General features: G+C 42.4%; 2 protein-coding genes across 2 annotated transcripts in view; one reads left to right on the top strand and one right to left on the bottom strand.

Moving 5' to 3' along the window:
- SOS1 (SOS Ras/Rac guanine nucleotide exchange factor 1) overlaps positions 1–16,538 on the top strand; it is a 32,759-nt gene extending 16,221 nt beyond the window's left edge. The window contains exons 8-21 of the mRNA XM_057385170.1: positions 528–655; positions 1,431–2,086; positions 6,404–6,485; positions 6,712–6,834; positions 6,970–7,073; positions 8,160–8,382; positions 9,062–9,181; positions 9,492–9,654; positions 9,995–10,112; positions 11,340–11,512; positions 12,411–12,527; positions 12,688–12,952; positions 13,990–14,108; positions 15,338–16,538. Of these exons, the coding sequence (XP_057241153.1) occupies positions 528–655; positions 1,431–2,086; positions 6,404–6,485; positions 6,712–6,834; positions 6,970–7,073; positions 8,160–8,382; positions 9,062–9,181; positions 9,492–9,654; positions 9,995–10,112; positions 11,340–11,512; positions 12,411–12,527; positions 12,688–12,952; positions 13,990–14,108; positions 15,338–15,841 (2,895 nt within the window). The 3' untranslated portion in view covers positions 15,842–16,538. The remainder of the gene's footprint in view (positions 1–527; positions 656–1,430; positions 2,087–6,403; positions 6,486–6,711; positions 6,835–6,969; positions 7,074–8,159; positions 8,383–9,061; positions 9,182–9,491; positions 9,655–9,994; positions 10,113–11,339; positions 11,513–12,410; positions 12,528–12,687; positions 12,953–13,989; positions 14,109–15,337) is intronic.
- Positions 16,539–19,834: 3,296 nt separating this feature from the next.
- The window catches only part of ARHGEF33 (Rho guanine nucleotide exchange factor 33), a 28,378-nt gene continuing 20,488 nt past the window's right edge, over positions 19,835–27,724 (bottom strand). The window contains exons 12-16 of the mRNA XM_057385171.1: positions 26,939–27,022; positions 26,097–26,245; positions 25,136–25,294; positions 23,739–24,492; positions 19,835–22,205 (exon numbers count right to left, since the gene is read on the bottom strand). Coding sequence (XP_057241154.1) covers positions 22,068–22,205; positions 23,739–24,492; positions 25,136–25,294; positions 26,097–26,245; positions 26,939–27,022 — 1,284 coding nt within the window. The 3' untranslated portion in view covers positions 19,835–22,067. The remainder of the gene's footprint in view (positions 22,206–23,738; positions 24,493–25,135; positions 25,295–26,096; positions 26,246–26,938; positions 27,023–27,724) is intronic.

Genomic DNA, 27,724 nt, shown 5'->3' with positions numbered 1-27,724 from the left:
TTTGTTTGTGAATGTGATGAAGGAGTTTTGCTTAGCTTTGGGTCCAGCTTGCCTGTTCCAGGGTGTTTATACATGTTACAAGCACACAGACTCATTTGATCTTGTTCTGTAGTATGGTGTGGATGGAGATCTCTTTCCTTGCTTGTTCTTAAGATTTTACACCTGAAATGGGTTCCTTTAAGGGGTTGTAAAGTAAATCAAACCAGTTTGAGATAAATAATGCATGTCTGAGTGTGTTTGTGTTGGGGGGTCTTAGATACGATGATACACATGCTAYATAATGTGCTATATTTTACTGAGATGAAGCTCTTAGCAGAGAGTTGTCTCTCTCACCTGTGCCAGTAATTATAAAATTAATGAAAATAATTATAAAAATAACACCTGGTTATTACCATTAACTTTTRTAACAAGCAGGAGCATGGAAAATCAGCAGATGGTTAGATTTCTTCTTCCTGGGTCAAACTTCTGGATTTGCACATACCATAATGCATGTAACRCTTCCTGTCTTTGACTTTCAATATTCACAGCAATTGGAAGAAAAAAGTGAGGATGAAGAGGATAAGGAGTGCTTGAAGCAAGCAATAACTGCCCTGCTAAATCTTCAAAGCAGTATGGAACGGATATGCTCCAAAAGCCTTGCAAAACGAAGGCTTAGGTAAACGTTTCCGGTTTTTCTGCTCTCTGCTCTTAATGCTTTGCTATAAATCCAGGGCTCCCGGTTTCCTCTTTTAGTAAACAATGAACAAAATAGTTTGTGACAAGCCTGCTTTTTCAGAGGAAGTGACATCAAAGCCAAGATAATTTGTTATTGTTTTAAAACAGTTCTAATTTCTATGTGTCCTTGCAAACTGGTAGTTGAGACGTTGTGAGAATTCACTGGTAAGTAGAAAGTTAGTATTTGTGGGTTATTTGTGCTCAGATAATAAATATTATAAATAACTTTCACCTAAAAATGTTGTAAAAGTACCTTTCTGTGTGGTTAGAAGGGAATGTTCTTGACTTTGAAATGATTCTTAAAATTGTTTCAGTATTTCCTTTGCCAGTCAAGTTTTGTGCTGCCAAGGGTAATCTATAGGTTTGAACATGAATGCATTTAACAGCTTATTTTCTTCTGAATGTAGTTGTTTTGTTGGTCATGGAAGTGAGTGGTTTGTTGGCTAAGAAGCACCAACAGCTTGCCTGCCTCTGGGTGCATGTGTTTAGCTTAATCATCTATAGCTGAATATAGGTAAAAAATTCATCAGATTAGATACTCATGAGAATCATTAGTGAAGCCTTTACAATAGTTCTGATATTGAGTGATGAAATTGCATTCTCAGTGGAATCCCCACTTCTCAGAGTGATGATCTGATGTTTTTGTGTCAGTAGTGGTTATTTTTTTTAAGTGCATGTGTACTAATGGGCTGCCTTTCTCCCATCCTCCCCTGAAGTGAATCCGCATGCCGGTTCTATACTCAGCAGATGAARGGGAAGCAGCTAGCAATTAAGAAAATGAATGAAATCCAGAAAAACATTGATGGTTGGGAGGGTAAAGACATTGGACAGTGCTGTAATGAGTTCATCATGGAAGGAACACTCACACGTGTAGGAGCAAAGCACGAGAGACACATATTCCTGTTTGATGGCTTGATGATTTGCTGTAARTCAAATCATGGCCAGCCAAGACTTCCTGGTGCTAGCAATGCAGAATATCGACTCAAGGAGAAGTTCTTCATGAGAAAGGTACAAATCAATGATAAAGATGACACTAACGAGTATAGACAYGCTTTTGAAATCATCTTAAAAGATGAGAACAGTGTTATTTTTGCTGCTAAGTCAGCTGAAGAGAAAAACAACTGGATGGCAGCGTTGATATCTTTGCAATATAGAAGCACGCTGGAAAGGATGTTGGATGTAACAATGTTGCAGGAAGAAAAAGAGGAGCAGATGAGATTTCCAAATCCTGAGCTTTATAGATTCGCAGAACCGGACTCTGAAGAGAATATTGTGTTTGAAGAAAACATGCAGCCCAAATCTGGAATCCCCATCATCAAGGCAGGAACTGTTGTGAAGCTCATCGAGAGGCTGACTTACCACATGTACGCAGGTGAGACATTTGGTTTGTGTGAGCCAAAACTCAAGGTGGTAACTGGTGCATGCTTCTCTTCCTGTGTTAAATACACAAAACACACAGAGTGAGTCAAAAGTGAACATGCTTGGCAGTGCTCGTGGGATATTGCRTGTCCAGAAGGTTGTTCTCATGCAGGGGGTGGGAGGTGGGGGCCTGCAGCAATTGAGCTCCAGACAATACTTTTTCCTTTGTGCCTCAGGCTACAAAAACTGCCTTCTCTCCAGACTTCTAAAGCTGATTGACACAACTTGGTGGGAGAGAATTATGGACTCAGTGTTTTCAGTTAAGGGTCAGCTCTTACCTGTGTCCATGCTGCTGTGTGATGGAAAGACCAATATCAACTCTATAGAAGCAATCACTTGGCATAATTTGACCTCAGAACTTTGCCTTAATCAGAACTTCAGTGAGGATTTGATTTAAGGACTTTTGACTTAGGGTTTCTGTTTGTGTTGAAGACACATTAAAGACATTTATGTGGTTATCCAGGCTAACCTCAGTGTGTGAGGTTCTTCTTGATGGCAGCCCAGGATTTTCATAAGCTGTGCTGCKAAGCATGGGCTTGTGTTTGGGGTTTTTGTTTCCTGATTCTATCTGTATGTCAGTTATTCTGAAGCTTCATGCATCTTGGTATTAGTGCTTTTCATATTCAACAGTTACTTTTATTCCTCCCTTTTTACTCTTGATAATTGTAGATTGTTCTTCTGCAGCTCAGTCCTAGATACCCTGCATAGATSAGGAATAATTATTTTAAAGAAGTGAGGAGTAAGCAGAATATCATTTTGTAGTTTAGTACTCTTGTTTGCTTTTTTAAATACTTGTAGTGACATCTCTTTGCTCCATTACTTTTCTTGCTCTTCTTTTGATTTCCTTGATTTTTCCTGTTTACTAGAAAGCCAAATGCAATATTTTGCTGGCAGTTTTTATCTGAGCAGTTTTGTACCTGTCTTCATTTTCTTGTAGCTTTATAAACTTCTAGCTCTTGGCTTTGGATTTTATAGTCATGATTTTATGGCAGAATTCTATGATCTTGAAAGCTAAAATAAAACAAGTCAGTCTTAGAGAAAGGAAGACATTTTCTATTATGATTTTTTAAGGTTTCATTGCCTTTGCCAAAGATTTAGCAGGAACAATTTTATGAGAAAATTGAGAATGTGGGTATCATGAGATGGCCTGAAAGACTTGGACCAAAAGGATAAAAGGGTTATCCTGTAAAGTGTTTAGCCTGTCTTTGTAGCTTGAAAGGTCTTAGTGGACCTGATGCTGAATTGCTACATTGTGCATAATTTCTGAACACTCTTATCTTCTATATCTTCTGTTTTATAATTGGTTATCTGTGAGGAAAAACTTCATTGTTCTCACCATTCCAAGCAGTCTTTTCCAGGGCAGCAAAGAAACAAGAGATAGAGTGACTCAACCAAAAATGCCCTGTTGTACAGGAAACACGGTCCATTTGTGATGTAAATCATTCAGGGTTTTGTTGCATGATGAGATGCAGTGAGTAGGACAGCAGCTCTCCACAGTAACAGGTTAGCTCTTTCCCATTTGTATGGGCTGAGTCCAAGGGTTCTCCTTTGCTTGGGGCTCTGGAAAGATGATGGGAAGGGCTGGGATGATGTGTAACCCCTACAAACAGCTACAGAGTGCAGAAATGCTTTTCTTGCCTCACACAGGATTGTGTGTATGTGATGGTAACCTTAAAAGACCTCATTGGCTTTATATTCATATGCCAGAACAGCAAGCCTTTACTTTTCTGGGGCAGTTTTTCTCAAATGCAGTATGACTATTATCAGCCCTTGATCTGACAGTCTAAAGACAGTACTTACTGTAGCTGTGACTTTTCTGTAGGTTTTTATCTTTGTAGGTCAATAATTACAGATAGACTTGCAGAGGTGATATGAATTTGTTGAAGGAAGCTGAAGAGCAATTTAATTAATTGCTGTAGTCAAATCAGGTCTCAACTTTTTGTCATATGTGAAGATCCACACGATCAATCTCATTTGTAGATACGGGTGTTGGACCTTTTGTTTTTCATCCCTCACCCCCCTGACAGTGCACAAACCATTTTATCAGCCAAAATTTCTTTACAATGCTGTGGAACAGGGACAGCTSTAAGGAAACAATGCTGCTGGGGGTGGGAAACATCCAAACACTGCAGCAGCTCAGACAGGGAGACTGCCCTGATGGCCCCCTGGTCACAAGGTGAGACTGTCCAAATTGTCCTGTGGTGGAGCAGCAAAACAGGGAGAGATATCCTCTGCAAAAGCAGCTTTCAATGTATTTTCACTTGAGAGAAACARCCCTTCAATTAGAAGTTCAGATTCTGACCCTATTTGCATATTCTGGTGGCTTTTCCTTGGTTTAATGTGTTTCTGCATTCATTATCTCATCTTGCCCGATTCTTGTTACAGAGCAGCTGGGTTAGGTGGTACCAAGATTTTAAAGTCATGGCATTTTTTTTTTTTATCTATAGGGCAGCTCTCTTCTATTTTTAAAGCTTTGATATGTTAAGAGTGCTTGTGCGTCATTGTAGTGTCCGTTTCCTTTCTTAAGGAATTCAAGGGTGATTATTTATAAATCCTCGTAGAACAGTTATTGTTCTTTTTTAGCTTTCAAATTGGCTGCATTGAAGAGAGAATTATCACATGAGCAGACATCCTGGCTAACYAGTGTTGTCTGTATTTTTTTAACACTTACTCATATATTGTACATTATTTTGAGTCACAGTCATTGCTAGTAAGATAACAAAGTTAGATTTGATTTTCTGATCTGCTTCGTTTGAAATTCAATATGTATTGTGGCTTTWTATGCTGACCTTACCTGTAAATAACAATAGCTATGACTCAGAGCTTGCAGTGATCTGAAAATGTTAATTGCTYTGAAAGCTTTCTTTTTCATGTAGACAAAATCTGTTTAGGGTAGATGTTGTGTACAGATTGCAAACTGTGAAAGCATGAGTTACTGTGCTCTTTTAGCACAACAGAAATTGTGTATTTTCATGATGAAGATGATGTGAACAGGGATGAACTTCTTTGTTCAAAAAGTATTAGAGTTCTGCCTTTGAAAATAATTTTGGGCTCTGCAATTTCACAGACTGGTGGGAGAGTGGTTATGATTAGGAAAATGGAGTAATGGAGGACGTGGGTGAAGCAGAACAGCCAATTATTTAAGAAATGAGAATTATCATGCAACAGAATTGCAAGGAAATGCTGCTTTACGTGGTACAGTTAAGGTGTGCAACACATCACAGCAAACTGTTGCCCAAATATAACAACTCAGTGGGATCTAAGAAAGGTAGAAAGAATGTTCATTCAAATGGACAAGATGCTGGTAAAGAGTTAAGGAGGATTTTAAAACAGCTCCTAAAAATCCGTATTCCGGGAAACAAGTCCAATAGAGCTTTAGGTCAAATAAAGTGGCCTTTTTTTCCTACATGTTAGAGCCTTCAGGAATTCTTGCTTCAAGTGCTGTGAGCTCCTCTTCAGCCACTCTGTGTTAGGACAATTATCAGGTTTGGTTTTAAAAWGTGGATATGGATGTAATATGCAAAGCTATTGCAATCTGCTCATYAATTCTGTTCAGTGATAACAGTGTTAACTGTGTTTCTACTCAGCTCTGTGCAGTGCCAGKGAGCTGTCACTGCATTTCCTCATATTTGAAAACAAATGGGTTTGCTTTTGTAATTATGGGAGACACTTTGGTTTTCTGTGCTGAACACTTGATTGTTTTTAAAACACATATTTTTTTTAAATGAACTGATAGTCAGTTAATTTCAATGAAATCAGTTTATTTGCTTGAAGTGAAATAAATACAATCTCAAACATAGTCAGCTGAAAAAATATCTAGGCTGCTGTAACCATGACTGGTTATCAGTTGTGCCAATTTAGGGGAAACATTCTTCCCTGGGAGAGGCTGTTTCCACCCAATGAAGTTACTTAGTGTGTTTCTTGACTTCTCATGCCCCTATCATTGTCAAAACCAAAGTTGTTTAGTGAATAGATGATTTTATTTATGAGTAATTTCAAAGTCATTGGAAAAAAATCCTGTCTTTTAATGACTGAAGGGGAGAAAAAGTAATTGTTGCGAAGTGAAAACTGAATGAAAACTGTTTTTAAATTCTGTTTTGTATTGCTATTTTAGAAGGTTTTGAATGTTGCCAAAGCCATTTTGGTTTACATCATCTTTGTAAATTGATAGGGTGACATCCTTAATTTTAAAGGATAATTGAAATTATTGTAAAGGAAAGAAACCATCAGGTAATTGCTGACATAAGTGTAAAATTATTCTTTGTCTTAGATCCCAACTTTGTTCGGACTTTTCTCACAACATATAGATCCTTCTGTAGACCTCAAGAGTTGCTGAGTTTGCTAATAGAAAGGTATGCCACTGTTAAAAATACTGTTCTTATGAAGTGCTTTTTTTWAATTTTTACTTGGACTGTGTAAGATTCTGGCTTTCCAGTTGGTTTTGATTCACTTCAAACACCTTTTAAAAAGTTKTCACATTCAAGGATTGCCAGTAAAATGTACATGTTTATATCCAGAAGCTTGTGCCCAAGGCTAGTTTAACATTGGCCTAGTGCTTATCCCCATCCTCTGTGCTAGATTTGAAATTCCAGAGCCTGAGCCAACAGAAGCAGACCGCATGGCCATGGAGAATGGAGACCAACCTCTGAGTGCAGAGCTGAAAAGATTCAGGAAAGAGTACATTCAACCTGTGCAGCTGCGGTGAGTGTTCATCACCCTGAGCCACTCTGAATTCCTCTGAGTCCTTTGCAGTGCCACCTTTGGCTCCTCCTGAGCTGCTTTGGTGGGAAGGATGGGCTGAGGTGTGGAGTGTTCATTTGTCCTTTGCCTCTGCAGAGTATTGAATGTGTGTCGACACTGGGTAGAGCACCACTTCTATGACTTTGAAAGAGATGCTGATCTGCTGAAACGTTTGGAGGAGTTCATTGGGACAGTAAGAGGTATTTGCAGTTTCTTCAGTGTTGACATTTATCCTAAAGCACCCCTTTTTCAGAGAAATGGAATGTGATCAATTTTTCTTTGAGGAAAAACAGCTTATTAAATACTTCATAAAGAGCATAAAATAAACCTTCATTACCCCACCCCCCACACACTATTATTCAAAATTTGGCTCCTGTTCAGAATAATGATTGTTTAYATCAATTACGGCTTTTGTTTTAAATGGACTGAAATAATGCAAAATAATAAGAACTGAATGATGATCAGGGCACAATAATTGCTTTGATTGTAATTTTAAACTTCACACAGGGTTCATTTTGGTAAAAGCTTGATGGTGTAAACCACTATTTCTTTAAAAGAAGAGTTTCCAGCCACTTCACAGTGCACATTAGAGCCGTAGGACACCTTGCAGTTGTGATTGTACAGACTTTTCCTGTTTCCTTTTAAATAAAACCRAGACAGACATGGGAGCAGTTTGTAGGAAAATACTATGTCAGAGAAGTATTTAATAGTTATTTAGCCATTAAAAAGAGGGGAGAATGAGCCAGCTAATTCAGTGGGTGTTACTGGTAAATTTTCARTGGATTTGTGCATGAAATTCTTATGGTGCAGAGCTAAAAAGGCATTTGGCCTTTCAGTTTTATTCTGAGCTTTGATGGTAAATGCAATACAGGAAGAAGCTTCTCCCTGTTGGTTATTTTGACTTTCTAGGTTATCTGAGGTAATCATGGGCTCTTGCCCAAGGCATGAAGGGCAGGGTGTTTGCAGAAGTGCATTTTGGGCAAAAGAAGGTTTCTTCCCATAAACTCACTGTAAATTCAGAAAAGAAAGAAAAGCAGCTAAATCAGAGCAGGAGTCTAATTTGGGTGTTCTAATCTGTGTTTGGGCAAAGTCGTGCTCAGCATTGGCTGTTGAGGAATTCTTTGTATCTTTGAATACTTCCAGACTTGTGTGAGAACAGCAATCTTAAAGAATATGAGTTTGCTTTAATTTAGTGTGTTTAGGGGTTAAATCCATGGATTTCTGAATTACACTGATGTCTCAGGAAAAACWGCATTAACTAAATAGTAATTTTCTCTGTGTGCCAGGCAAAGCCATGAAGAAGTGGGTTGAATCCATCACAAAGATAATCAACAGGAAAAAGCARGCCCAAGCCATTGGGCCGAGCCACAACATCACTTTTGAGAGTCCCCCTCCAGCAATTGAGTGGCACATAAGCAAACCAGGCAACACAGAGACTTTTGATTTGCTCACTTTGCATCCCATAGAAATTGCTCGGCAGCTCACTTTGCTGGAGTCAGATTTTTACAGGTAACTTTCATCCACTGGGAAATACATGGCACAAATCAAAATATTCTCCAGCAGGAAATTGTTTCTGAGGGATTCTGATGTGAAGGCCCAGAGAAGTCTAGGGAATTTACCAGTGGTGTGTATTAATTACTGTTTTTGCAGAAAAAAATTCTGATAATACATTATAAAATACATTATTTGTTTTATCCTCCCCAAGTTAACGTGCAGTATGTGTTGCATTCTGTTACTTGTATTGTGCTTGATATTTTCTGAGTAGACCAACCTTTGAGAAGTATGAACAATTATTGAATTGGTTTATTCACATCCTGGTTTGTGARGCAAATTAAGGACCGTGTCAGATCTCATCAGCTGTCTGTGAGAAATTGTTCAGGCGTTGGAAGCTCACATTTTATTTATTATTATTTATTCACATGTTAAATCAGATGGAGATTTCATTCTTCATTAAGATGAACAGAGGTGGTTAAAAGTCACATAGATTAAGAAATATTTACAGTCTAAAAAAGAAGCATAGAAATATCAGGTATTTAGTCATGAGAGGAGCCTAATATTATAGAAGTGATACCTTAAAAATTTATTTCTAAATATGAATTCCAAATTCAGTGAAAATCAAGAGGGTTTGGAAAAAYATTTTCTTTCCTGCTTTTAATTACWTTTTYTGATAATGCATCTACTTTTCTAGAGCTGTGCAGCCATCTGAACTAGTTGGAAGTGTGTGGACGAAGGAAGATAAAGAAATTAATTCWCCCAACCTTCTCAAAATGATAAGGCATACAACTAACCTAACTCTGTGGTTTGAAAAGTAAGTGACTTTCCTGAATCTGCATGTACTCCATATCTGGACATTTACAGTCCATTTACAATATACTGTGAAAAATTCTGTTCTGGGAGAATTCCTGTTTTGGTGTTTAGATGCTAAAACTGGTCCCTTGAGAATTTTATCATAAAGGTCTCAAGCTTCTTATTCTTAGAATATTTTCAAATGTCTAAAACACTTCTAAAGCTGTCAAGTAATTTGATAAAATGATGCTTGTTTGTGTTAAAACTGAATATCTGATTTTGGAATCCTCATCAGCACTTTAATGTGAAYCCCAATGTTCTTGTGTGTTTAGATGCATTGTAGAAACAGAAAACCTAGAGGAAAGAGTGATTGTGGTGAGCCGGATAATTGAGATCCTGCAAGTTTTTCAAGAGCTAAACAACTTTAATGGTGTCCTTGAGATTGTCAGTGCTATGAACTCTGCAGCAGTTTATAGGYTGGATCACACATTTGAGGTACAGTGAAATGTTTTCCACTTTTGCTGTGGTCGTGCAATGCAGGGTGCCTTAGCTCCACTGACAGCCTGTCTTGGCAGTGAGCATGTGCTTCAAAGAAGGAGCAAGGAAAAGTAAATCCCCCAGAAATGAATCAATCAGGRTGTGAGAGAGAGGAATTTTCCTTGGTTTCAGAATAAAAAAATCCACCCTCCCTTAAAGAAAGCATCTTAGGATGGTGGGGCACTGTCCTTGTGGTCCCTGATTCAAATACCAGTGGGAGACCATTGCTCTCARTATTGTAGCTGGGCTCTGCCTTTACCTTCTCCTTCCAAACAACCTGTTTGATCTCTCTTTAAAGCAAATTCCAAGTCGCCAGAAGAAGATCTTAGAAGAAGCTTATGAGCTAAGTGAGGACCATTACAAGAAATACTTGGCAAAACTCAGGTCCATTAATCCTCCTTGTGTGCCTTTTTTTGGTGAGTACGTTTGGTTTGGATAAACTGTGCCACACGTTAACATTTGGGAAGTRTTGAGCCAAGGTACTAAACAGAGTATGAACAATAATGAGAAATCAGTTTGAACAGGACAGATGGGTTGGCATTTCAGGTACCCAGACATGAATTGCATATATGTGGGGAAAAAAAACAAGCTAAAGTGACTGTTCATGGGAGATGTTATTTGCAGTAAAAGTAAGTATGTCTGCAATGTCTTATTTCCATATTYRCTGATGTGGTTTGAGCTGTTACAAMCAGAAATACTCTCAATAGAAGGTGATCACATTAGAAATATTATTGAGTAATAGAGAAAGAAGGACCCTCTTCCTCGTCAAGAGTTCCAAGAAACAGAGTCCTATTTCTATTAAAAAATCTTATTTCTGTAAAAACTGTGTTTGGGAAGAAAGCCTCCTCTTTATCACCAGARTGGACAGTTCTTTTTTGAAGTAGATTGCTGCCATTTAGCAAAATGTGACATTAAACACACGTCATTCCTGTTCTTAAGCAAGGCACTTAAATGTTTGGTGCAGATCAGCTCCAAGTCTGGACATTGCACTTGTCCAATGTAGGCTTCAGGCCAAAACTGAAAGAAAATAGTGTTGRTACTTTTTTGGCCATTTACAGATTGGAGAAAAATATACTTCAGAGCTCTGCCAAGAGAGATAAGATCAATAAGAAACCTTCTGTCCTTTTCAGAGATGAGTAGAGGTTAGCAGGATCACATGTGAATAGCTTCAGTTATTTCTGTCAAATCATAATGGCAATTCCAGACACACGATCTGTGGAGTGGAGAGCACGTTTTCCTTTCTAATCTTCAGAAGATTTGATGTAATTAGGAAGCCAGGAAGCCTGAAAATATTTTTTGGAGTTTAGCTGGGGTGTCTGATGGAGTAGAGGAGTCAGGGGAAAACACTTCTGTTCAGTGTCCTCTTTTAGTGTTCAGTTGTGTGAGTTTCCTAAACCATAAAGAGATGCACAGGCCTTGGGACTTTGATGGAAAAAGGCAGCTTTCTGGAAAAGGTATGTTAAAATATTTAAATTGTTGCCTTTATTGGAAAGTGAGATGCAATTCTCTTATTGACCATAACAGAGAAGTTTTCAAAATAATTGYAGTGCACAAATTAAATTCTGTAAGAATGCCTTATATTCCAGTTGTGACTTTTTCCTTGTTTTGTACTCTGTTGAGCACCTTTTCTGTGTGCCCTTTAGGGATTTACTTAACCAACATTTTGAAAACAGAAGAAGGCAATCCTGAATTTCTCAAGCGACATGGGAAGGACCTTATAAACTTCAGCAAGAGAAGAAAGGTAGCTGAGATTACAGGGGAGATCCAGCAGTACCAGAACCAGCCATATTGTTTAAGAGTGGAATTTGACATCAGGGTAAGTGTCCTGTGGTGGTTCTGTCAGTCAGACCATCAGGACAGACTGAATTCACATCCATTCAGTCTGACTGAACCAGAGATGAGCAGAACAGCTGTCATAAAATCTCTCTTGGGTTTCACTGTAAGAAAGGGCAGAAAGCTCAATACTTGCAATTTCTTGACTTTGTTTAATTTTTTTTCTCAGCTGTTGGGGCACTGCTAGATCTTCTTATTGATCAGTGTTAAACAGGAACTGAAASTRGCAGMTTCTCACTGTCCTTCACTCAGCTGYAGTWATTTGTACAGTGAGCCCAGTCTTTTTTACACTGCCTTTATGTTTCCAGGTTTACCTGATAGTCCTGTGTTTATATCATGTGTTAATGATGGTGATACTCACATTTTTCTTTCTCCTGGTGTTTTTTCTCCTTGGTCTGAGGTGTTGCCTAAGCAGTGCCCTTTCTGCTTGCTTTCCTTTCCTCCTTTTTTCCCTTTTCTGACCATCTTTTGAGCTATATACTTTCAGAGAGTCACAGGACAGGTTATCTTAAGAGATTCTGCAAGTTTTTTTTTTATTTGTTCTCCTCAGTCTTTGGCAGAATGCATTGAGGGAGCAATCTTCCCTGCATCAGTGTAAAGATGGACTGTTTGGAGGAAGTGTTTGAGCTAACCTGCTCTGATTGTGACTGTAGAAAGCATTTAGGGTAYTTGCACAGCTGGTTTTCAGGCCAAGCATAGCAGTAGCAATGCCCTGAAAARGGCTGGTGACAAACAGATTTAATAACTTAAAAGTCTGTCATTACCTCTGACTCCAGCATTTTCTCTCTTCTCTTGAACAGCTGGGATCATTTGTCCAGTAGAAACAAGCAGTATTAAGAAGCATYTTAGCTGACAAGTTGTCTCCCTTCTTTGTGTTTCAGAGATTTTTTGAAAACCTGAATCCAATGGGAAACAGYGTGGAGACAGAATTTACAGATTATCTGTTCAACAAGTCGTTGGAGATAGAGCCACGAAATGTCAAACCTCCTCCAAGATTTGTTAGTATTCAATTATTTGTAATTTTTTTTTTCCAAGAAGTGCTTACATTTGTCTTTTGTAGAAAGCAGAATTTATTTTAGATCTCTGGCTTCAAAGGTGCTTTTAGGTGATCCCATATCCTTTTGATTTAGTTTAATATTTTGTTTTCTATCATTTCAGCCCAAGAAATACAGCTACCCTCTGAAATCCCCGGGTGTTCGTCCCTCTAATCCAAGGCCAGGTACCATGAGACATCCCACCCCCCTGCAGCAGGAGCCAAGGAAAATCAGCTACAGCCGCATCCCAGAGAGTGAGACAGAAACCACAGCATCTGCCCCAAAYTCCCCCCGGACCCCTCTGACCCCTCCCCCTGCTTCTGCCACCTCCAGCACCACCGACGCCTGCAGCGTCTTCGACTCGGACCCCTCCAGTCCTTTCCATACAAGTAGGTGCTCATTCCAGCCACGTGCCACTCACATTTTGTGCCATTAGACATCTTTAACATTCTAAAGTGGCTGTAGAAATGGTTGCTTTTGTCTTCATGCAGCAGCAAAAACTTTTGGTATTTCTTATTCCCTTTTTTTTATTATAAAGGAAAAACTGAACAGAATTMGGTTTGATATGTAGGGATTAAGTCTTTTATATGTAGAGACTGYTGCAAGTCTTTGGAGGAGCTGTCAAAACAGAAGGCAGAGGTAATCTCTAGGCTCCCTGTATGTTCCAAACAAATTTATGGGATTTGCTGCCATGTGGTGCCTGTATTTGATAAGTGTCTGATGGTCAACAGAGAATAAAAAAATTAATCTTTTGTGGGTATCTTATTCTGCTGCCTGCAATTCAGAATTTATTTCAGTGTACATAGATGTTGTTTCTTCAGAACTTAAAATCAGTATTTCTGTGCTTTAAATCCATCTGGACCTATCCAAAGCTGTTTTTCTTCTGTCTTCCCCAATATACMAGGAAGCTCATATTTTATGGTGTGCTCTCAGTAATTACCAATGGATGTAGGCTCCTTTCACATATGAAGGCTTTTAGAGGTTACTCCTGGGTTCAGCTGGTTGCCACAAGGAGGTGAAATGGCTTCCTAAAGGCAGAAGTTGCTYAGCAGAGCAGTGCCATTGCTGAGTGTTCCAGCCGGGTCTTTGGGAAGCCTCTGGGGAAGAAAGGATTTGTTTGTTGTTGGGTCCATCGACTGCAGGTTCAGGATATTGTGTTAGTGCTGTTGTGGCTTAAGAACAAGTTTGTGGTGTGATTTTGGTCTTGAGGATTACTTAAGAGAGTGCAGGAACTGATGGCCACAGAGATCTWTGCAGCTCAGAAAAGCAGTTTGTCTGGAACCTGCAAGTTAGAGKCTTGTTTGTTACCTTAATTTAACACCTTCTTGATTTGTGATGCTTTTTACCAGCAATTGCTTAATGATTTATTGGCAGCAATATTGAGCTCAATTTCATCATTATCAACATTGTTTTTAATGTCTGCTAGGATCTGCTTCTGTGTCATCCATAAACTTTACCAAAACTTCTGATGACGCTCCTGTCCCTCCTCCTGTTCCTCCACGAAGAAGACCAGAATCTGCCCCAGCTGAATCCTCCCCATCAAAGGTAAGGAAGGAGAAAAAGGGTCATTTGTTTTTCTGGGAGAAGAGGAGCAGGATATGCTAGAAAAGTAACTCTTAAAAACAGTACATTTATTTTTTGAAGAACTGTGAGTGAAATAAGCAGCCRTGTATTTCAAGCCTTCACAGCTCTGCCTCACTATGTCTTTATCTCAAACAAATGGAAACCAAAATTTAGGGTTAGAAATGTCTCATCTGCTGCTGGGCTGTGCTCAGGCCCTTGCATTGCCTGTGAGAGCCCGAGGCTTCATGCAGATGTTTCCATCTGGGATAATTATTCCAAAGTATCATGTTAGGAAGTATGAACGGGGGGGAAAGAGCTGATGAGCAGTAATGATGGAAAGTGCTGTGCAAATTCAGTCCTCTGGAAAGTTTCACCAGAATATTCGACCCTGATGCTGTGGTGCTCAAGTGCTTGCTTTCCCCTCTTGCTARCCCATCCTGTCTGCCTGCCTGCTKMAGCCATTGCTACATTTTCATTTTGCATTTGTCTGGCAATTGGGATCTRATCCAACCTTTGTTCCAGACAGTGTCAAATTTCACCTGATTTCAGGGGAAGCTCGTTTGTGACTTCAGATTTGAAAATCCCGCTCAAAATTATTTCAGAATGAATATATCTTTGAGGAGGCCTTTTAAGTGGCTCTTCAGCAAGTTGTTTTCAGGYTACAGGCATCTGTGCTGTCAGTCAGCAGAATTTAACATGTCACCAATATATATTTGAAATCCTACCAAAATGTATTTGAAAACACTGTRTATGTGATAGGGTGTTGGAGATCAGTTACCCTGTGACTGTGGCCTGCAGCTTAGGAACTGTTCATTACCATAATTCTGACTACTTAACTCCATCTTCTGAGCAAARTTCATTTTTACCTTGTTCAGCATCATGGGCCTCTCCCTTTTCCTCATATTCTTGAAGAAATACCTGGTGTATGTTTAACCACACCGAGTGCTTGTTACTGGGGAGGTGGTGGAAGATATCCAAATCTCCCCAGCAAGCAGACCTGGAACTAGCATGGAAATTGTTGCTTTGACCATTCTTTGYCTTGCCCTTGTCCCTCCCTGTGCATCTTTATTCCTTCCATCCTTGGCTGTTCACTCACATGCTGAGCTCAGAGCAATCTGCAGTGTGGGGGCACAGCTTCTGTTCCACAGCAGGCTCCTGTGCTTTTGCTGCCACTCTGGAATTTTACTGAATGCAATATTTGTGTACCTCAGATTACTTCTGCACACCTGGACAACCCACCAGCAATCCCTCCTAGGCAACCAACCTCTAAAGTGTATTCTCCAAGGTACTCGGTGCCTGATCGGACCTGCATCTCTGACTCGTGTGTTAGCACTGCAAACCCTCCCGAGTTACCGCCACGGGAGCCCGTGCGAACTCCAGACGTTTTCTCTAGCTCACCACTACACCTCCAGCCTCCACCCCTGGGGAGAAAAAGCGAACTGGGTAACACCTTCTTCCCAAACAGCCCCTCCCCGTTCACCCCTCCTCCCCCCCAGACGCCTTCTCCACATGTAGCACGGAGGCATCTGCCGTCGCCGCCTTTGATACCGCAGGACGTGGACCTCCCTCCCGTGGCCGGACCGCCCGTTCCTCCGAGGCAAAGCACTTCTCAACATATCCCAAAGCTTCCTCCAAAAACTTACAAAAGGGAGCACACGCACCCGTCGATGCATCGGGATGGGCCGCCCTTGCTGGAGAACGCCCCCTCCTCCTGAACTGTCCCTCGGTGCGCTGGGAGTGGCGTTTTCCTGGTGCTATGTCTGTTGCTGGCAATGGATGCACTGAACCTGGTGGTGTCAAGGAGTAGGGACGTGTATGCCAAACACTAAGAACTCTCCAACGCGTTGGAAACGTCGTGTACAGAAATGGAATTGCGAAAAAAAAAAAAAGCAAGACTTTCTAGTGGAAAAGCCGGTTAACTCGCTGTTCTTGTTTTAGTATGCAGGACATTGTTCTAAAGTAATTGGACAGCTGATTGTACCAGAAAACAGTCTGGAGAGACTTCTTTGGCCGATGAGCAGAGACTGTGTTTGTGTAATGATCAATAATGTCCAGTACAGGAAGGAAAAACAGTCTTGTATCCATCAGTTCCATACAGTGGCACAGTTTTTGGAATGAAAACATTATGCACTTTTTTTAAATCTCAAACAGGGAACTTTATATCCTTCTTAATTTTCCTTTGCTTTACTTACTCCCTGCTTTAAAATACCTTCCTAAAATTATGAGAAGGACTGTGAGGAAGATCTGTGGTACCTAACCGAGCTAGAATTAAGGCAAAGCACTGTATTGCRGTCCTGTTTACAAGTTGTTACAATGAGTAGTAGGGGGTACCTAGGCTTCACCAAAGAGGTACTTTATTATTATTTTCTGAAATACTGTGGTGCCAGTTCAAAAATAAATTTTTGCCAGGAAGCATAATGTCTAATTATTGCTTTCTTTAGATAGAGCTGATGAAAGTCTTACCATCATTAAGGGTGACAGTGAWTTTTTTTTTTAAAGCAGCACTATCATCTGAAGCAAATATACTACATTTAGAAGACTGTTAATCTCTGCTAGGTTATGTCATGTTCTTTTTAAGGTTTACTGATAATCCATTTCATGGCTAGTAGCTATTCTTTTTCAGTCATGCCATGAAAACAGTCACTTGTCAACTTCCATAGCTATTGTCATGTTTTACTAACAATAGATTAATCAGCATACATAGAATTGCCTTGCAGTTGCATAAATCGTGTGTATATAGTGAATGTTGCATAAATATACTTGCAGATTGTTTTTAATTTAATTGAAATAAAGATAAAGATATGTTTGGCTGACATATGTTAAATTATTACGTGGACAAATGTTCAATTTAGTTTTTCAGTTAAGCAGTGAAGGGGATGAAAGCCCATCTTGTGGTGCATTTCCTAGTTTATTGTATGTATTTTAGTAATAAGAGACTGAAGAGATGTTGTTTTTGGTGTGTTACAAAATAAGAATTCAGTGATAATTAAGAAGCTTGGTTACTCCCAAAGTGAATTATTATATGTTATAAAATGTTTCACACATCCTGTACAACACATGTTAGAAAAAATCAAACTTACATTAATCTTTACAGTAGCTTCCTCTGTCCAAAATACCCATGACAAAACACATGTTGTAAGTATTCTGACATGGTTAATCCATAAACCTGTGTGCTGCTCTTCAACTCCAGACCAGACTGGGACAGSGATGGATGAAGAAAAGAAGCTCTGAAATCTCCTCTACAGCAGGTATGTGAAGCATAAAGTGTCTCATCTTCAGTTAATTTGGCATATGGGGCTAATAAAATTCCCTCACATTTCCTCTTTGGAAGAAGAACAYATTTCAGCACCTTGGAAAGCTGTGTTGGTTGAAGATGGTGTCAGTTGAATGATGGCAGAAATCACCTTTTTAATGCTTTCAGCAATGCCTTTGATCAGGGCCCTTTGATCCTTTAGTGGGGTCATTACATTTTGGAAAACATTTCATCTGCAAGAATGGCAATTCTCACTGCAGTCAGATCTTGAAACTGTCAGTTGTATATTCCTTCTTTGATGTCTTTACCAGTGTTGTTTTGAAACATTTTTTCTGGCAAAAGGAAAACAAAGTGAAGATCTCAAAACCTTGGTTTSACAAGAGAATATGATCTGGGAGCTTTGTAAAAACTCTCAAGCCACAGGAAGTGTAGTTTAGGTTATGAGTTCTTTATATAAAACCACCATGGTGAACATGCTGTTTGCAGTGTTATCTAAATTATGAGCTCCTCAGGAAAACTCCATGAATTGAGGCTTTCAGATCTGAATTTCTTCCTCAGCACACTCTTGTCTGTGCAGTTGTGCAGCCAGGGCAGAGCAGGCCTGAGGAATGACCCAGTGGCCAGRTTGCTCAGTCAGGAGAGACCTCACRTGGCTCCTGYTAATCAAATTTCTTAAATGTCAGTAGGTCTGTGCTTTCCTTTGTGAAATGGGGAATGCTGTTCCCTCTTTGTGGTTGAGGATAAAAATGCTTTGCTGGTGAGGTACTTGGGCAGCAGATGACAATAGTCACCATGCAAGAACCTAAAGGAAATATTCCTTGGAGCCCATGGTTCAGTCACAGTGAACAGATCATGGTGTTGACTCAGCTGGAGTCAACAGGAAGGACAGGGTGAGGATCAAACCTGTAATATTTAGGATTTGAMTACAACTGCTAAGACACTGGTTTGTGTCACAACAGCTTTGTGTTAATTTTTGATCTGGAATGGCTTCTTATTTGGATCATGTTTGCATTAGCGACAACAGTTTTCACATAAGAAATGAAATCATTGTAATGGTGCACTCCATCTGCTGGGTAAAATGACTCTGGTCAGTCTGGTGTGGCCTGGGGTGATGCTGTGATCTGAACAATGAAATGTCCGTGGTGAAGGGCTGGAGAGTTGCTGTGTTACTSCAGAGAGCTGATAATGTGACTAAAGTCAGCCAAAACCACTGCAAACTCTGTAGGCAGGGTTATGCATCAGAATTTAATAGTTCTGTAAGAAAGGTGGGAACAACCTCTTTAGCAGGGCCTCCTGCAACAGGACAGAGAGTAACAGCTTTAAACTAAAAGAGGGTAGATTTAGACAAAATATAAGGAAGAGTTTTTTGCAGTGAGTGTGATAAACCACTGGAACAGGTTGTCCAGAGAGGTGGTCTCTTAAATCAGGGAAGGGAGAGGTCTGTGTCAGTAAGAGCCTGCAAATACACTGGATTTAGATCCTTCAAGTTTTARAGTGACATTGTGGGATATTTAATTATTTTTCTTGTGTGTTCATTTTGAATTAGATTTTCTCAGTGATATCACTGGAGGTGCCATGGAGTTGAACAGAGTAGATCATTGTGCCTCATGGAAAAGATTGTTGAAATGCCATTTCTAAACCCAGGCAGTGCATAGGTGAAGGGGTTTTTTTTGGGAGAGAAAACTGTGGCCCAGTATAGGTGTGAAAACAAAAGTGCTTTTAACTTTCTTTGTAAATYCCATTCCTTATTTTCCATTAAACAACCAAACCACCCTTAAATGCATTTTTGTGTCAACTGAGAGCAAATTTACCTTTGGTTCAGTGGAAAATAGTACATTGTAATGGAAACAAGGTAAAGAGTAAGTTGGTTTTGTTTTTYGTACACTCTAGTCAGCAAATATGAAATCCTGTACTGGGTGTCTGAAAAGTTGAAAGGGAAAAATAAAATCAAATCAAATCACTTTTGCCAGATGCATGGCAATTTAGCTGCCAAATGTGTAGGACATCTGTAATAGTTTTTAAAAGAAGATAAGCAAAGATGGGTGATCAGGGGCAGATGTTATTGGAATTGCTTTGGACAAACCTGTTGAATCTATTTTGGAATAAGGTGGGGTTTTTTTGGCTGATTTCAGTGCAAGAGGCAACAGCATTATTTAAAGGCAACATTTATTTGGCACAGGAAGAAAAATAATCCAGAGCACACATATACATCAAAGATGGATTTGAAATGGATCCTGCAACAAGTGGGGTGTGTGTGTATGTGTGTGTGCTGCTGAGCATCATTCATTCATATTATTTACATTTGCAGATTCTGAGCAGGTACAAGGACATCTCAAGTGATCAGTACAGGCCTGGRAGTGAGAACTCATAGAGAATCAGAAAGAAATAACCATCAGTTCTGACTGTGCCTTAAATCACTAAAATAGAAGCTGAAATCCACATGCRTTTTACAAGCAAGGGTCTGCCACTTTGGAATGATTTCCTCACCCAGGAGATGTTAGCAGGTAGGTTTCATCCTTTGTCCTGTTTCTGTCCTGGCATCTGCCTGGCAAATATGAAAAGCAGGTTTGTTCTAATGAAGGATAAAAGTGTCATTTTCATAAATTAAGACCAAACTCACAATCAGAGCCCTTGACAGCATTAGTGCATTACAGTGTCCATAATGACACAACTCTGACTCCATGGACAAACAAATTGTTCTGTCTGTGGCTGACTCCTGTGCAGGCTTTGCTGATGCTTCAATTACAGCTATCTGGCTCTTCCTACATAATTTCTATCCTGGCCCTGCACAGTCTGACTGAAAGCTGCCAAGTCCTAGGAATTGTCTTTRTGATTCAGTGGCTGGTCAGCATGGAGCAGTCCTGACTGGAAAAGGCCAGGGAATTTGTAATTTTATGAGGATGATAGGGAATTGGAAGGAGATGGAAGCTTTTTGGGGTGTTTTTTGGCCATTAAAAGCCTTACATTAAGAAAAAATCTTCCCACAATAGTTTCCAAAAGCTAGGGGAGGAAAATACAACTTTCCTTTTTGTAAGGAGAAGTGATTTTTTTTGTTTCATTAAAATCTATGGGAGAGGCATCAGCTAAAACATTTTAATCTCTGGGGTTTCACTGAAAGGGAATAGGAAAACCTTGGCTGCAGTAAAGGATGAGTTTTGTSTGTCTGGATAGCCCTTTTCACACACACCTCTTCGCCTCCAGCASAGGAGGAAAAGCAGGTGGTAGATGCAGGTTGGTCAACCCTGGAGAGCTCTGGGCCCTCATCTACAGCAAATATTGGCCACTGCATGCAAGGACAGCTGCTCTGGGCCTCCCCTGCCCTGCTGCCATGGCCAGGAGAGTGGGTGCTCTTCTCTTGGCCCCAAATTCACCACCCTTTCACTGATGCTGGCAGTCCTGAGCCCCCAGTCTCACAGTGTTTCCCCCAAAGCATTGCCCCCATGGAGACAGTTCCCAACTTCTTGAGGTGAGGCTGTCCTTTAGACAGAGCAGCGTCCCAGGCTTGCCAAAACAAGTGATGAACCCACAGCTGATGTTGGAAATGGCCTCAGAACATCCCAGCTTCAGGTGACACCAGTGCTGCACTGCTAATGCTGCCGTGCCAGGGGTGTCATGGGGATCACAGCAGAGCTTCTCTCTGTCTTCTGCACAGGTCAGAGTTACTGAGGGTTTGTCGTGTCCCTGTGTGAGGAGGGTGGCCTGTGTGTRGCCTTCTGATCTGTCCTTGCACGAGAAGGAGGGCCTATGACTCTTGGTGTGGTGCACCATCACCTTTCCTGCCCTGATGCTTCTGGAAGAACCATTCCAAAGCTGCACGTGATGGGGTTTGTGAGGCCAAAGAGKGAGCAAAGTGTGTTCCAGGTGTGTTCCAGACCAGGAGCCAGGACACTGTTTGGCACTCCCAGTGTTTGCACTGATCCACAGTGGGGCTGAGTCTGTGTTGTGGGGGCCCAGCCTGCGTCACCTGCCTGGAGACACAGACAATTCTGAGAGCAGAAGCAGTGATTCCTACAGCAGGAGGCCATTCAGGGAACAGCRTTCACATAAAAGGTGAAATAGGATTTTGGGGAGTGATGGAAGTCCCAAAGAAAGGATGTTGCTGATTAAGCAGTGCAATGCTTGGATGCTTCAGCTGATGCTTCTCAGATCTCCTCAAACCACCTGGGTGATGCGAGCTGGCCTCCTGGGAGACATCTTTGATGGTGGTTTATTTGGAAAGTAGAGGAAAGAAGGGAATTTTAGACTTCTGGCCAGCATGCCAGGGCTGCAAAGTTTCTTTGTAACCTTTCTGTTGTGGGTGAGCCCAAACAACACCTGCCTTGAATTTGGAAGAGCAGAGATGTATGGCAAATCAAGCAGTTGTGGGGATGAGGGGGARGAGGAGATAGCGGGATTTGGCCAAAGCTTTCCAAACCCGAGGGAAGTTCAGTCAGGTAGGGATGAAAGCTAGCAAGTTCCTGTGCTTATTGGACCTGCTGGTTGAGCTCCACTGCAACCCAAAGCCTGGCCCTGCCCTGTGCTAGAAAGAGCAGGATGCGTTTGTAAGGCAGTTGTGAGAGTCTCCTCTCCCCCACCCTCCACCCTCTGTGTTAGTCAGGGGGATCCTGGGGCCTTGGCTGTCTGTCTCCACCCTYGGGGACCTGGGGAAGCACTGCTGTGCTTTGGCTGTGGCCTGCCTTTCTCGGGCATTATTTCTTTTTGAAGAGCTTGCGGAAGGAGCTCCGGAACCCCCCCTTGGGCTCGTGCCGCGGGTTGTGGTCGCTGAAGGATGTTTGCTCATTGTCATCCTTCTGGCAGAACCTGGTGTTGTCTTCTGCATGGAGCTCCTAAAAGGGAAAAGACAATTTAACCAGCATTTGCAACCTCACATTCTTGTTTCCTTCTCTCTCTTTTCTATTTTCTCTCTCTGTGCTAGGAGGGACCTGGTGGGTGAGGAGGTACTGACAAGGCTGGGAAACAACACTGGTGCCTCTGCAGAGAGCTTGTTGCTGGCTCTAAGGCTGAGGCAGTGGCAGAGGAATAGGAGGATAAGCTTTGTTAGAGGGATCTGGAGCCTTTCTTGCTAAGCTTTTTGTTTAAGGGCAGCTCACCAGCTCCTTTTGCCAGCTCGGGCAGTTGGAAGAACTTCCCACCCTCTCCTTTCTCCCCTAGGGCAGGGAGGGRTCAGGCTTCTGAAGGTGTGAAAAACTCTTCTGCTGGCTCTGCTGCTGCATCGTTTTACATCTCCATCAGCACACCTTCTGCTAAATGTGCTACAAAAAGGTCTTTCCCTCTTTCAGCAGAGTGCCAAGCTCCTGTCAGCAAGACTCTGGACAAGACCCTTTTCTCCAATTCTGCCCACCACTGCCACGGTGATTTCCTTTGCTCCATGGGGGAGAACTTGTCCTGCAGTTCTGGGCAAGCTCCACATCTGCACCCTGCTGTGGGCCATAGCTCTGTGCAGGGAGTGTCAAAGAGCTCAGAGACCCCTTTCTCCGGGGTGGCTGTATCCCCATGGCTCTTCTTCCTCTGCCTCCTCTCCCCTGGTCAGCCATCCAACACCTTCCTTACTTGCTGGGCTTATTAAAATTTTCTTTTGAAGTTTCCTTGCTGCCTTTTCTGTCAGGCTGTTGGAACCTACCTCCCATCATCATCTGCATCTACAGCTCCTGTTTAAGCACCTCACAGCATCCTTGGCCTCTACTTCCTTGGCTGTGACAGCCCAAAGCTGACTCTGAACATACCCTGCAAACTACAGAAACCTTGCTCCTGCAGGACCTGAAGGCTTTGAGGGCTGTTTGCCATGTCCCATGTGAGTGACAGAGTTGCTGGGTTCTGTTCTCACAGAGACTGTCRTGGGTCTGTACAATCCAGGCAACAAACACAGGTGGAACAAAACCTACGGAGCAGATCCTTGCTGGTGTGAATGGGCTGAGTTTGGCCAAGCCATGCTGGTTTACAGTGGCATGACTTCCCCAGCACTTACCCAGCACTCCTCACAGCAGGTGGAAAGGCACCTGTGCACCTGGGTGCCAACCACAGCACRAATTCTGACCAGCTTTGTGTAAACTTTGTGACCTGCTCAGAACATGACCAAGCTCGGTGACAGGTGGAGACTCACCAGAGGCTACCTCATCTCAAGGGTGTTCTAGCTCAGSCAGCTGTGCACCTCAACCCCTGGGYAAGATGTGTGTGAAAAGGAGCTGTCTCGTCCCTCCCTTGGGCATGTACATGCAGTTGAGGACTTGGAATGTGTGGGCTGGAAAGCTTTTTGGCGTGTTCTACTCTAACTGTATCTCAGATCTTTCTCCTGCTGCTGCTGCTGCTGCACCACCACGTGCCATTTTTTTTTTTTCCTCCTCCTATTTAATCCTCCTTACTTCCAAAAAGCTCGGTTTTTCACCCGCTCCTCTCTGTGGGGGGAAGTAGCTCCTTTGGGAGCTTCGAGATGAGGCTGAGATCATGTGAGGCTGAACATTCCTGTCCTGCTTCTGCTGCAGACGGCTCCCGCTGCTGCTCCTCGTGCTGTAGAGTCTGGTGCTCACGCCCTCCGCGCTCCGCGGCAGCTCCTTCAGGGACCTGCTCAGCTGCTTCCCTTTGCTGTGGAACATCTCACGCTTGTAGGTGCTGCTGCTCACGGGAGTGCAGCTCTTAGGCAGCGGCTGCAAGGCGTGGTCTGTCCTCTCYGGCTCTGAGGTGAAGTTCACGGGYCTAAGGAAGCAAATATCCAAGCTGGACTCGGAAGAGGCCGGGGAGCAGTTCTCAAAGAGAGCRAGGTTTTGGAAGGTGTCGTCCTCGTAGGGGCCTGGCATGGTGAAGACCTCCCCGGGGTARTCAAACTCTTCGTAGCTCGGGGCAAAGTTCCTGGCGTCCTGCAGCAGCTCCACAGAGGTTCTGATGGCTCTCTCGGGGTTCCCCACCGCGTCAGCCGGGGGTGCTTCGTACTCCATTTCAGGGATGGATTGCAAGGGGGCTGTCAAGGCYTTGAGTTCCTGCTCTGTCAGCTGAGAGGAGGCCAGGATGTTCTCTGGCCTCTCGTGTTTTCTGCTCTCCATCTCCCAGTCAGGGGGCTTTACAGCCTGGATGTTCTCCATCACGCTTGGCTGCGGTTTCTTCATCTGCGGCATCAAATGCCTTAAGAAGAAACAAAACAAAACAAAACAAACAAGGAAGTGGAATACTAAAGGATGGTAGAGACAGCATGAGGAGTTCCCCCATCCCTTCCCTCCCCCAGCCCTATTGTGTTGATTTTATGGCCAAAAGGTATTCTCCAGCCTTGGAGAACAGTAACAGAGGTGTCACGTACAGAAATTGGCTGGCTGGTTAGAAAGAACAGTAGCCCTGTCTTTAATTAGTCATTTGGAACCCCTTTTGCACTTATATCTTGTGATTTTGAATCACATCATTCCATTATGTGCAGTGTGGAAAAGGATTTTTTTCCTTGTCTAAGACCTTGGTCCTGTTTTTGAGTTCCTGTACTGCTGCCAGTGAATAATGCAGAGTGTTACTGTGTGCACACCACTGCCAGGCCTACACAAATTCGTGTCCTCCCTAACACACTGTTAAAAAAGCCCTGGGTAGAGCTCTGAAATGTTCCCTGCTTGTAAACTCTGTGGCAGGAGATAGCAGGATGGAGCCAGCCCTTCATCTCTATCCATGTTCATGGAGGGGTTTTGGAAATGACAGCCTGGAGCTGCCTGGTGTCACTGGCATGGTGTGGCCAAGAAAAGAGTGTCCAGMCTACTTTGAAAGCTGCCCACGAGGACAACAGGCTTACGGGGTGGTTGTGCCAGAGGAAGGTGCTGCTGGGAAGGACTGCATTGCCTCTTCCGTGTGGATCCCGCTGTCCCGCATTGATGCCGCGCTGGGTGTTGGAGAAACCTCCTGGCTTGTGCACTGGGAGGTGAGGCCTTTGTACAGCTTCACCAGGGATGACCTGAGGGACGAGAAATCCATCGTCGGGCTAAGAAATAAGGCAGGGAATGAGCACCAGCAGGTAGAATCACAGGAAACAGGGCTGGGAGGGACCTTAATATTCCCCCTGTTCACCTCTGCCCACCCCAAGGAAGAGCCTGTTCCACCTCATCTGTTCCAGTCAGCAGGGCATCSCGCTTTCTGTCTTATTCTTAATACCTCTCCTGATAGCAGTCCCTCCCCAGCAGCCTGCTCCAGCTCTTTACCACCCTCCATACTTGGAAGCTTTCCTTGAAATTGGATCTTGTCCTACTTCCCAGGTAAATCATCTCAAGGGGCAAAGRCAACCAGATTCTATTTTAGTTGTAGGCCTTGATTTCAAGGAATTGTTTTGAASTGCCACTTGAGAATCTGCATTCAGGGTAATTTCTGTCATAGTTCATCTCAAACAGGTTATGGGAGGCTTTMGTTTCTCCCACTTTCTCCCCCAGTAAAATAAGGTAATAGCATTCTTTTGGAGCCTTGGCGCATAAAGGAAACTGTCTTCACCTCACCTTGTGGGCCTGGAGCTGCCAGAGCTAAATTTCCACTGGGRAGTGAGTTTGCCACCAGCTTAAGGAATCAAATGATCCCATGAAACATGTGGCTGCTGTGTTTAGAAGGATTTGGAAGTGATTTTTCTTGCACTCTCAGAGTTAGACTGAAGGGTCCACCTCAAATATGACCTCAGTGCCTGTTGATCTTGCCTGGACCTAAACCCCCTGTTTTCCAAGCTTCCCCCACACCTCCCYTCCCTGGTGATAATGAACTGATGCTGTACTTACTTCTTCAGCTTTTTCCTCTTCTGTATCAGCAGGTCTTCATTGCACTGGAAGAGCAGGCTGTAGTGTGAGATGAAAACGCGCAGGCGCTGCACACACACCAGCAGCAGGTAATAGTCAGGGTGCTCTTGCTCCGTGAACTTCAGGACATTCTGAGGCACAGAGGAGAGCAGGCTGTTTGGAGGCTGTCCTGACCCTTGCTGGGGAGAAGGTGCTGTTGGAGCCATGGATTAGGGCTCTGGAGTGCTCATGGCACTGCCCTGTAGAGCTTTTCCAGGCAGCACAAGTTTCTGAGGGATTTGGATGGGGCCTGCCTCCCACTAGTCCAGTGCAAATGCACAAAAAACCTCTGTGAGTGTAATCATGGGATGTGTGGGTGATGCACTTGTAGGGTTTAGTTTTGGATAAAGAAACCAATGTTCTGATTTTATAGGGCTTGCTTTCTGAGTATTTGCCTTGTCTGAAATGTTTCAGTACMATTCAGATCAGCCTTCTGTGAACCAGAACTCATTTTATCAGCCATCTCTGTGTAGGACAGGTTGTTGAGCCTTAGGAGCCCTCTCAGATRTGTCACATCTCTGGCCTCCTGTTTTCCCAGAGCAGCAGGCAGYAGAGCCTTTGGCTTCCCATGGGATAAAAGCTGTTTGTGCCAGGTCATATGGAGAAGCTGGCAAATATAAGTGAGCTATTGTTAGCCAGCTTTCCCTTTCAATTTTTTTTTCCCAAAAAGCCCACTACATCTGCCAGAGGCCCTGTAAGTGTACAGACCCAAGTACCAGCTCTGAGTTAAGAGTCACCTGATGTGATAAGAGTTCAACRAGACAGTTTCCACCCTGGGGCCCTACCTGGAGATGGATAAGGTATTCAGGGATTCGCTGGACTATGTGAAAGAACAGAATGTAGAGGTCAGACTTGATTTCTTCTTCTACCTGAAATAGAGAAAGCGACTTAAGAGCCTTTTCCACCCATAAAACATGTCTGCTTCCAGATGGTTCTGTGGTTTAATGAGCAGTTATTCTGTAACGAGTTACAACAGTTTATTCAGGCTGGGGATTATCTACTAGGGGCACTCAGCCTAATTAATTAAGTAGGGGTGCATATTGATTAATTAATCAATAATTAATTTAGTGCATATTGAAAGTGCACTAGTAAAGTTTCAGTGAAGCCCCAAGAAGGCACTGTTGTTCAAAATTAAGTTCTTGGTTTAGGGTGAAATGAATTGAACGAAATGAGATTGACTTCTAAATTAAAACATCTTGGAAGCAGACAACTGTGGTTTAGTTATTGCAGTTTAAACTCCCTTCATATTTAACTTTCATTGTTTAAACCAAGAGTGAAGGGTGTGAAACCAAATACCTGAAGCTGAAAATGAGGACTTTTTCCTCTATAAAGCACTTACAGCTCACTCTTGATCTGTTTGGATGAGTCCTCCGTTTTCCAGGCGACACTTGCCTGGAAAAGGTGTGGATAGCACGTGCCTGGGCAAGATTTTGGGAGGTTTCATCTGAGGCATTGTTTYATGGCACAGCTTTGGTTACACACAGTGATGAACACCTTAAAAACTGCATTTTGTAGGTGCCTGTCAGCCATGGCAGCCTCCAGGAAAGTGGATTTGGCAGCAGAACAAGGAT

The sequence above is a fragment of the Malurus melanocephalus genome, unplaced genomic scaffold, assembly GCF_030028575.1.
Source record: "Malurus melanocephalus ecotype Western Australia unplaced genomic scaffold, MMel_1.1 scaffold_796, whole genome shotgun sequence".
NCBI lineage: Eukaryota > Metazoa > Chordata > Aves > Passeriformes > Maluridae > Malurus > Malurus melanocephalus.
This window is presented reverse-complemented; position numbering and strand designations above follow the sequence as displayed.